The sequence below is a fragment of the Onthophagus taurus genome, chromosome 8 (assembly GCF_036711975.1).
Source record: "Onthophagus taurus isolate NC chromosome 8, IU_Otau_3.0, whole genome shotgun sequence".
Classification (NCBI taxonomy): domain Eukaryota; kingdom Metazoa; phylum Arthropoda; class Insecta; order Coleoptera; family Scarabaeidae; genus Onthophagus; species Onthophagus taurus.
In genome coordinates this window covers 15874248-15886084 of record NC_091973.1, presented here as the reverse complement: position 1 = coordinate 15886084, position 11837 = coordinate 15874248, and the positions used below count along the sequence as shown (strand labels likewise).

Here is an 11837-nt window from a genome sequence, read left to right as displayed (position 1 = left end):
ATATCTAATGTTGTACCCACATGAGTAGAAGAAATTGGCTGTTTAGGTCCAAAATGAAGTAATGTATGATGGCGTTGCTTGCATGAATGACAACAGTGATTTGAAAAGCAATTGTTAGTGGTATGACCTTTGCTTAAACAATTTCGACACAAATTGTTATCTCTTGCTATCACTAATCTTTCAGCTGGCGATTTAACATGAAATTGAGCACATCGGTAGACCTGATGTGATTCTGAGCATATCGGACATTTGACGGCCGATTTCGAATCTTCCACCTTTAAATCAATTGCTTTTTCACGAGCCATAGTAGATGTCGACAATTTCGATCGATTTATTGAGGGCTTCTCCGACGAAGTGAATGATACAGAATCTAGAGCCTTAGATTGTTGTTCCAAAAAATGCAATAATTGTTCAAACATCGGAATATCGAAAGTGGTATGTTCTGACTCGAATTTAATTTTACATGATGTATTTAACTTCTGAAGTAATATGTTAAATAAAAGAAAATTCCATTGGTCAACTGGAAAACCCAGAGTTCGGAAGCCCTGTACATTTTCTTTAAAGGTATCTAGGTATGAGAAGACGGAACGATTTAGATGTTTCTTCATGGATCGGTTTTAAAGCGACAATGTCCCAATGAGAAAATACGGAAAAGAAAAAGTAGTATAGCTATGGGCGTTCTGGACCAAAATCCCATAAGATTTAACATTGGGGTCGAAAAGTACTTTTTATCCCCACCACTACCTCCTTTCGAGGGTGTAGCCACGCCCACATTTTAAATTCAACCAATCAGAGCGCAGCATTCTCCAAGAACCCTCTTTTTGGCGGGAAATTTGAATGAGGATCGACAGGCCTTATGATGATGACGTCATCATCGAGGCCGGACACAAAGCGTTTGGTTTGGCTTACCGGCTGAGTGCTATGGTGCGGGGTGCGGGCGGGCAGGGCAGGGTGGTTCAATCAGAGCATAGCATTCTCCAAGAACCCTCTTTTAGGCTGGGGATTGAATGAGGCTACCGCCTTATCACGATGACGTCATCGTCGATATATCAAGGCCTTGACACATCCGGACACGAAGCGTTTGGCTTGGAGGTTATAAAATGATAAATATCTCGTTAACGATGCTTCAAATCGAAAAATAAACCAAAAAATTCCCCCCTACAACCCCCTGTCGCCTATAACAAATACGAACAATATGGCACGGGTGAAAACTGCCAAAAGGGCCTTATTTAGTTATCGAGCTGATGACGTCATGCCGCCGGATCGTGTGGAGCTTGGTAGGGGTGACGTCATCTAGACAACCAGTTAGGTGCGGCATTTGGGCGTGGGCCGGTAGGGGGGGCAGGGTGCGAAGTGAGGGGTGTTGGAACTTCATCGAGACCTTGATACATCCGGACACAAAGCGTTTGGTTTGGCTTACCGGCTGAGTGCTATGGTGCGGCGTGCAGGCGGGCAGGGCAGGGTGGTTCAATCGGAGCATAGCATTCTCCGAGAACCCTCTTTTAGGCTGGGGATTGAATGAGGCTACCGCCCTATCACGATGACGTCATCGTCGATATATCGAGGCCTTGACACATCCGGACACGAAGCGTTTGGCTTGGAGGTTATAAAATGGTAAATATCTCGTTAACGATGCTTCAAATCGAAAAATAAACCAAAAAATTCCCCCCTACAACCCCCAATCGCCTATAACAAGCACGAACAATATGGCACGGGTAAAAACTGCCAAAACGGCCTTATTTAGTTATCGAGCTGATGACGTCATTCCACCGGACATGTGAACACAAAGCGTTTGGCTTGGAGGTTATAAAATGGTAAATATCTCGTTAACGATACTTCAAATCGAAAAATAAACCAAAAAAATTCCCCCCCAACAACCGCCCGTCGCCTATAACAAGCACGAACAATATCGCACGGGTGAAAACTGCCAAAAGGGCCTTGGTTAAAACCCCTGTTCAACCGATCGGTTCAACCCCTATCCCTCCCTACAACCTCCTGCCGACTATAATTAGCGTGAACAACATTGCACGGGTGAAAACTGGTAAAAGGACTTTATTTAGTTATCGAGCTGATGATGTCATGCCGCCGGATCGTGTGCAGCTTGGTGGTGGTGACGTCATCTAGACAACCAGTTAGGTGAAGGATGTGTGCCAGTAGGGGGCAGTGGGTGAGGTGCGGAGTGAGGGGTGTTGGAACTTCATCAAAACCTTGATATATCCGGACACAAAAGCGTTTGGCTTGGAATTCTGCCGGGGTTCGAGCATGCGGGGAGTGAAGTGTTGGAACTTAAGAGGGTATAGAAGTGGTGGTAACCTTTATCGCAGACATGTTTATATTTACTTAATAAAAAATAAAGCAACGCTACGGTTGCTGCTAAAAAAAAACATCACGGCAGCAGCTGTCAGTCGGGAGAGATAAGGATTAAAATAAAAAATTATAGAAGATTAGAGATTATTTATTTATTTAAAAAACCATAAATTATATAAATTTAATAAGATACATTTATTATTATTATTACATTCTTCATAGATGAAGTCGGTTTCGTTAACACACAATAAGTGTTCATTACTTTACGTGTTGGATCATAACATTCATTCTCCACTTTTACCCAGAAATGCATTATGGGTATGTGTAGGTCCTTATGTTTCATATAACCAAACAACATTTCCGGCTAATACCCTAATTTACATTAAAGATGCTTGTAGGCAGGCTCCAAAAAAATGTTGTCTTATCAATTCTTGGGGAATTATATTGTTTAATAATGAGAGTTTAATTCGATCCGCACCTGTTAACAGCATGATAAGATGCGCCAATGTCCCCAGGGTAAAGTATCAACTGTCCCCGGAATAATATATCTTTTATCGTCGTGAGAACTAAGTGCAGTTTTGGTTTGCGTAATTGTTGATACTTGGTGGTTTCGCGATTGAAACAATTTTTGGGTGACGAGCATTTCTTTGTCCTCTCGCAAACATACTAAGTAATCATCGAAACTGATTACGTTTTTAACAATAGACGTTTTTATGCCTTTAGCTTTTTTAACTCTATCTCCCCCCTCCACTCGGCATGCATACATCTTCGATCTCAACCCCACAAATTCAGTCATTACCTTACCGGCGTTTTCATCTTTCATCATACCGAGAACTTTTTTATTTACACGAGGAATGTTGTATATATTATTTTCAGGATAATCACTCGTGTCGAAATATTTCGAAGCATCGCGTCGAATCACTTCATATAAATCCGGGCATTCGACTTCGTATATAAGGGAATCAGTATCGGTGTAACAGACTCTGGCCTTGTCCCCAAATCGTCTCCTCATATACGAATAATGAAAATCATATATTTTTAATTTCGATATATCTAAAATACACATACCAACGTAGATGGGTTTATTAAAATAAATTTCCATTTTATTGAGCTCTATAGCAACTAAATTTTCATCGAAGATAATTGAGGATTTGAAATTTGGTTTCGCGATCAACGCCTCAGCGCCGTAACGACCACCCCATTTTGTCACAAGCTTCACATTGGAATGTTTTCGAATATTTTCCATCGTCTTGCCAAATACGGCGTTGTTCATTAATTTGAATAAATTTTTCTCGAAGTCGTTAATCGCCGCGGTTCTAAATTTAGTGTTTAAATCAATATATGATTTCAACCAAGCCGACTGTTTAAATTCCAAAACACGATGAATTTTTGTTAAAATTAAACCATTTTCAATCGCTTGTTGTAAATTACGATAATGCAACACATATCGCTCTTTATTATATAAAGTGCCCATTAATTTGGTTTGTTTTGAATTTGGTGGTGCACGATGTTCTGGGCAAAATGGAAGGTCACAATGTGAATCATGAATGGATTCAGGGTACTCGAGATCAACTTCTAAAATGTAACCTTCAGGGTTATCCTCAGGTACAGTGAAGTTGATGTTGTTTCCCTCAACCCACTTAAATCCGCCATAGGGTAGGTACTGAGACATTGCCCATCCATATTGATTATTGATATCATCATAAATTATAAATTTTGATGGCTCATCTGATTTATAATTAGGTAGATATTTATTATTAGCCGAGGCGTAACGTTTCGAACACTGGCTTAGACCTCCTCGTATACCTCGCTCTATAAACATTGCCATATCAATATCCGTTAATAGCTCAAGTTTTACCCTCGTATACTTCAGCATGCAGTCCCATGTATACCCGGGCAATGTATAGTAATGAGCCGGGTCTAAGCTATACGAATTCAGGCAGCTAGCCCGAAATTTCTCGAATACGTCTGCTAATAACAAAATATCTGTTTTCAAATATAACTCACTGTAATTTCCTAAATTTTGACAGCCAAAAGCGTTCCACACTTCATTAGCATGCGTATAATCAGTATCTGCAATGTGACTGTCGGTCATAGAGTTATAAAATTTAGATTCATCCGGTAATGCAGTTTCATTTAATTTTGTAAAAGAGTCCAAGTAATCATAAGGAAACACTCCTTTACGCGTTAATAAATTGAATTTAGATTCATCTAAATTTGGAAATTGTGTTTTTAAATTTGGAAAGGAATCTATATAACTTGCTAATTTATCTAAACTCGATGCCATGAACCGAAATGAATCAATAAACCGGAATTTAATTAAATTTTGGTCTATATTTTTAGTAAAAGAAATATATCGCTCCTTATTTATAGGTAGCAAATCGATGCGTCCTTCGAAATCTTTTGCTAAATTCTTTATAATAAAGTGACTATCGTACCCACTTAAATTATGAAAGACTACTGGAATCACGTGACTATCCTGATAGTTAATGTTGCAATCCTCATGCGCAGCTCCTCGATATTTACCAGTAAGGTGACAATGGTCTCGAACTCTGACGAAAACCGCTTTGACGTAGGTGACTACGTCAAAGCGGTTTTCGCATATATGACAGCATGATAATGAGCGAAACTCCAGTTCTTGCGGTTCGGTAAGGGGTTCCATGGGTAAGGGACATAGGAATATAGTTTCCACATCTTCCGCTAGCTGCTTCATTTCGGTCGCAAACCACTGCTGACAGTTCTCACCGGCATATGATTTGTAAAAGCTCAGGGACTCGTCATATGAGCATTTTACGTAATAACCAATACTATATGGCTTATGTTGTGTATCAGTCTTTGTTGTTGGTATCAGAAGACATTCTAGATCCGCATACACCACAAATGGAACCGGTTCTTTATTTTGAAAATTCTTGAAATATACCATTTCACCTTCCTTCGGCATACGGATGCGGCATTCATTCATTTTAGCACAATCCTCCACGTGTTTTTCTAGACCGGTGGAAGTGTAAAAATAGTGAAGGCAACGTTCACAGAAATATTTTTTCGTATGATGTATCGATAATTGAGATGACACTAGTCGGGATAAATCTTTTATCCAAACGTAGTGAAATCTCGGCTTGAATTCACCATCATCATCCCCATCTTCTTCTTCTACATACTTATCTTGGATGAGTAGCAGGTTAACGTGTCTGCCTCTCCTCTCCTTAGCTAGATAGGAAGGAACTACATTATACCGCCCCTTCTTTAGTGATTCGAGAATGTACACGTTGACCGACACATCGTTTTGTTGTTCAAACCGAGGGATTTGTTTCATGACCATCGGCATTGCTATGTTCTTCATATTTAAAACTTCTGAGTAATGTGGATACATGTAAGTTCGGTCGGTGTGATGATTGGCTGGATAAAGCGCTGAAGTCACTGCCCACGCAAAACATGCTTCATCATCGTTCTTTACATTTACACAAGCATGTTTCAACCTAAGGGCCCTAGGTAATTCAATGTATGACGACCCAAGTTGTGGGGTATATTTATTAATGTTCATCTGTAGGTTTACGATCGCATTTAAAGCCCATCCACTATCTTTTTCTTGAAATTCTTCAAGGTCTTTTAGAACGGGGTCTTGAATGTTGCTCTTAAACCACTCTTCTAAATCGGTGTTGTTATAAATTGCGACATTTCTAGTATTTATATATTTAAATTCAAATACTTCCTTTCCCATTTTCTTAGTTACGAATTCACCACAAAACACAGCGTTAACTTTCAATGTTGATTTTTTCACATCATTAGTCATTCTCCTTATTATCATTTTTTTAGCATCTTCCATAAATTGTCGAGGGTCCTTGTGGGTCAGGTTAATGATGATCCCCGTTCTCATTCTGTTGGAGAACGCCGTCTGAAGGTCTTGCCATTTTACCCGCAAGCTTCTAAAGTTCTCGCGAGTCGGGTGAGTTGGTTTGTACCCGGTCCCAGTTACGTACCGGAGCGATTTTAGCATGCTTCGGAATCCATGCATGTGACCAGCACAAGTGGTTATGTGGTGCTTTTCACCACTTGTGTTGGCTACCTTTAGCGCAGCGTTCATCACCTTAATATTACGATTACAGTCCTTTATTGCGGGCTCTATATCTTCCCCATCAGCAGTTACAACTCTATGACGCATTTCCTCAACTAGTCTTGAAAAAGACAGGGTTTTGACTGATGTTGAAGCCATTCTAGAACAGCGAAAATTGCGGTTATAACTTCTCGCATGAGATGCAGGATATTAATAAGTTTTTGTCTAATATCAAAGCCTTATATACACATTTTAATTAAAGAAACAAGTTTTGATAATTATTATAATTGGGAAATAACTTTTGATAATCATTAAATCGAAAATAAATTATCTGTTAAGGGGAAGCTAATTATAATATAGAAACTCTACGTGTGGACATGAGTTAATACGCCGGTGACCTTGATAAACATATAGGATTGTTTAAAAATAATTGCAAGTGTCATCACAATTTTTAAAGTTATTTTTAAATTTATATATGCAACATACACATTATACTTGCACGTTTTATGATAATATTACGCAACATTACGTAATCATCAGCTTCAACACCATATTCATTCGGACAATTACGAAAATGACTACGCTTATATCAGGGGAGCGACTTCATATCAAAGGATAGCTAAGGTAAACACTTAAATAATGATATGAAGATGATGTGAATGTTAAATATTAATTTACGCTTTAGCAGAAAATCCTATTTTTATATGTATGTATACATATAACCAAAGCCCGGACAGTTTAGGAAAGTGATCCTAAAACGCCTCCCACTCCAGTCTCAATATTCAATGAACTAAATCGAAGCGTACGCTTATCAAGGTATACGTTTAGTGTGGAGGGGGCGCACGTTTCCTAAACTGTCCGGGCTCTGCAATAACAATCTAGCGCGTGACCTTGAGATAACTAACGTGATAATCGAAGAATTCCCACACTTACATGATATTAAATCCGCAAACGACGGAAGTTGATGTTCAACTGACCGATTTATAAATTGCTAGGTAAATTTGATAGGTAGCTGCGGCCCCCCCCCCCTCTACTTCCTTAATAAATTATTATTTAATTTCCTCTCACGTCAACCCGTTCATCAACGATTCCCATCATTGTTCCAAAAAAACATAATTATTTATTAATTTTAAAAAATCTTTTATACTTGCACGTTTTATGTTTTCTGGATTATCTTAATAAACTTTAACAATTTTACTTATAATATTACGCAACATTACGTAATCATCAGCTTCAACACCGCGCGGGCTGTAGATCATGATCTATCCAGGCTAGGTCTTAGGGGGGGACAGGGGTTGAACCGGTATTCAACCGGTTGAACAGGGGTTGAACCAACGCCCTTTTGGCAGTTTTCACCCGTGCCATATTGTTCGTGCTTGTTATAGGCGATTGGGGGTTGTAGGGGGGAACTTTTTGGTTTATTTTTCGATTTGAAGCATCGTTAACGAGATATTTACCATTTTATAACCTCCAAGCCAAACGCTTCGTGTCCGGATGTGTCAAGGCCTCGATATATCGACGATGACGTCATCGTGATAAGGCGGTAGCCTCATTCAATCCCCAGCCTAAAAGAGGGTTCTCGGAGAATGCTATGCTCCGATTGAACCACCCTGCCCTGCCCGCCTGCACGCCGCACCATAGCACTCAGCCGGTAAGCCAAACCAAACGCTTTGTGTCCGGATGTATCAAGGTCTCGATGAAGTTCCAACACCCCTCACTTCGCACCCTGCCCCCCCTACCGGCCCACGCCCAAATGCCGCACCTAACTGGTTGTCTAGATGACGTCACCACTACCAAGCTCCACATGATCCGGCGGCATGACGTCATCAGCTCGATAACTAAATAAGGCCCTTTTGGCAGTTTTCACCCGTGCCATATTGTTCGTATTTGTTATAGGCGACAGGGGGTTGTAGGGGGGAATTTTTTGGTTTATTTTTCGATTTGAAGCATCGTTAACGAGATATTTACCATTTTATAACCTCCAAGCCAAACGCTTCGTGTCCGGATGTGTCAAGGCCTTGATATATCGACGATGACGTCATCGTGATAAGGCGGTAGCCTCATTCAATCCCCAGCCTAAAAGAGGGTTCTCGGAGAATGCTATGCTCTGATTGAACCACCCTGCCCTGCCCGCCCGCACCCCGCACCATAGCACTCAGCCGGTAAGCCAAACCAAACGCTTTGTGTCCGGCCTCGATGATGACGTCATCATCATAAGGCCTGTCGATCCTCATTCAAATTTCCCGCCAAAAAGAGGGTTCTTGGAGAATGCTGCGCTCTGATTGGTTGAATTTAAAATGTGGGCGTGGCTACACCCTCGAAAGGAGGTAGTGGTGGGGATAAAAAGTACTTTTCGACCCCAATGTTAAATCTTATGGGATTTTGGTCCAGAACGCCCATAGCTATACTACTAGAAAATTCCAAGGGGAATAAATTCTCAATGGAGAACTGAAGAAAAAAATTTTGAAAATAAAATATTTAATTAAAGTTCCAAGAGGAACAAATTCTTAAAGAAGAATTGCGAAAAAATTTAGAAAATAAATATTTAATTAAAGTTCCAAGGGGAACACATTCTTAAAGAAGAATTGCGGAAAAATTTGCAAAGTTGTAAGGAAATTTTAAGTTCAAGAGAACAATAAGGTTGCATGTAACGTCGCACTTGTGACGGAACAAGAAAAATTGTTGACCATGTTGTGCCAGATGGCCACGTCGAAAATTAAAGAAACCCTCTCCAAAATATGAGAAACGTAATTTTAGAAAATAAGAAAAGTAAAAAATATTCAATTAAAGTTCCAGGGGGAACAAATTCTTAAAGAAGAATTGAGAAAAATTTGAAAAATAAATATATATCCGGGTCGAAGGACCAAATGAATACAGCCGATAAAAACCGGGTTCAAAAAAAAAAAAAAAAATCGGTCTACAGTTGAATTTTCTCATGTCTCACGACATCGTGCGCACTTGACAAAACATTTTACCCCTTCGCGAGTGATATTTGGGTTGCATAAACAAGTTTATTAATGTTATTGTTGTGAACACTATTATAAATCTTCTGTATGTCTTTAAGTTTAAATCTGTTATTAAGGCCTATTTTTATGATGTTTTTGAGTTCTGAAATGTAATTTGGTTTGTTTAACGGAGTATTACAGAGTCGATGGAATGCAAATCTAAAACTGGCCATTTTATGTTGTGCTCAGTTATATGAATCAGATGGTAAGATGCTGCGGTGAACGTATTTTTTCTAAAAATGTTAAAATCGAGACACTCTTTATCTACATTTTTGTTGATATTCAAGTCTAAAAAGTTTAATTGTCCATCTTTTTCAAGTTCATTAGTAAACTTTAAATCGCATAGATTATTAAGGAGGTTACTCAAACCATGTAACAAAGCAGGGTTACCGTCATAAATCACAAAGATGTCGTCAACATATCTGCAGTAGAATTTTATACCACCAGTAAAAGGTTCACGTTTTTTTGAGAAAAATTCTTTTTCGAAATGATTAACATATATGTCAGCGAGTATTTCAGAAATAGGCAAACCCATGAGCAGTCCGTCTTTCATGTAAAAGAATTTATCATCAAATAAGAAGAAGTTTTGTTTACATGTAATTTCTAATAATTTAGAAAAGCAGTTTATTTTATTGATGTTGAGTGCAAGTTCTTTACTATTGCGAATTAAATGTTCTTTGATTATTGAAATGGTGGAATTGATTGGTATGTTAGTATAGAGGTTTTTGATATCGAAAGAGATAAGTTTATAATTTTTTAAGATTTTAAAATTTTTTTTTCCAATAACAAACTAGGTCAGTTAATTACTAATAACAAACACAAACTTAACCAGTTAGAACTTAATGGAGTTTACGAATTAAGATGTAACGAATGTGAACATTTTTACATAGGCCAAACTGGTAGAAGCCTTAAAACCAGAATCAAAGAACACTTTATCAAAGAGTCTTCCACCTTCTTTAAACATTTAAAGAATAACAACCATAAATCTTCTTTAGAAAACGCCAAACTTTTCAAGTTCTCAAGGACCCACGCACGTGTCCTCTTAATAAAATAATTTGTGAGTATTTTTGTTTTCGCTTTTATCTTTTGCAACTCGCTTTTGAGTAGAGGATTTTATACATTATCCGTTTGAAATGTTGTTTCGTTGTAATGTGCACATGTTAACTTTCGTTTTACTCCTTAATTGACGGTAATTATTAATTAATTTCTTATATAACAGGCGAAAACAAGCGTTTGACGAAAACTGGAAAACAGACAAAGAAATAAAAATAGAAAGGGTTAGGATTAGCCCCTGGGAACCCAATATCTGCGACATCTAAATGTAACAATCCGATTTATAAATCCCTTTCTAATCCATTCCCCAATGTACCGAGGACTTCTATAACCAGCCTCATTTAGATGTATAAAGTATGTAGATGTACTTATATAAAGTCGTACTAGTTTCGGGTTACCCCATCATGAAAGGTGGTAAATATATTAGAGTGATGTTAACTCGAAACATTTTTAAAATGAATTAATTATAAAATAATTTTTTTGATGTAGGTATAAAAATTAGAAGTCAAGTTAAAATATATAAATATAAATGTTTAAAAAATATTGTTAACAATTAAACGAAAAAAACTTAAATTAGCCTTAGATTAAACTTATAATGAAAATATTTAAATTTAGAGGCAGGATACACTCAATAATGGAAAACATTTTTTATATAAAAAAGAGCTAACCACGAGGAAAAGTGAAAAAATCAAAAAATATTTTGAAAAATACAGTCAATGAAGCTATAATAGGTGTAAACTGGAAATCAAATGAAAGTAAAGCATTTTGCTATCTGATGGATAAACAAAATGAAGATAAAAGATGAATTAGGAATGGCGACGTTAAAAAGTGTGGAATCTAAAGAAAAATAAAAGAAGTTTGAATCAAAGAAGTTTAAAGCTACCACATAACGCAGAATCAATGATTTTTATCAACAAAAAAAGTTTGTTACAAAAATATTTGAATTTTCACTTATAAGTTTCAATGTAAGTATTTATTTAAGTTTGTTTTTTGATTCTTTTATTTTTTATAATTAAATAACACATTCATTCTGATTGATCTAATGAGAAAATAAAAAAAAATTTTTGTAGTTCTGATGATGCCCGCATGGAACGGGCGAAACATATAAAATAAAAACTATAATTTTTTAAATATATTAACACTATTAAACCAGTAAAAGTGCAATATTTTACTTTAATCCTTGGAATTTAGTTATTAACTGGTTAAAGAATAGACATTAACATACAATTCAATTAAAAATAAATTTTGTATGAATTGGAGAAAAGGAAAGGATCTCCAGACTCCGTGGCTGAAATAAATACAAATTAAAAAAACATAAGTTAAATTCAAATCTATTACGTAGAAACATAAAACAATAAATTGGACTGTAACACGTTTCATCGACAAACATGAAATAAATCAGTTTTTATGCTACAGAGAAC

The 11837-nt window shown here is 37.3% G+C and overlaps 1 protein-coding gene across 1 annotated transcript; it reads right to left on the bottom strand.

Annotated features, from left to right (window-relative positions):
- Positions 1 to 2314: 2314 nt before the first annotated feature.
- Positions 2315 to 4856, bottom strand: LOC139431414 (uncharacterized). Its single transcript, XM_071199074.1, has one exon. It carries the CDS (start codon positions 4592 to 4594, stop codon positions 2789 to 2791), a length of 1806 nt encoding a protein of 601 aa, XP_071055175.1. The 5' UTR covers positions 4595 to 4856; the 3' UTR covers positions 2315 to 2788.
- Positions 4857 to 11837: the final 6981 nt, after the last annotated feature.

Excerpts from the sequence above, each read along its gene's own strand:
- LOC139431414 (XM_071199074.1), bottom strand. The coding sequence starts at position 4,594 with ATGGCATCGAGTTTAGATAAATTAGCAAGTTATATAGATTCCTTTCCA.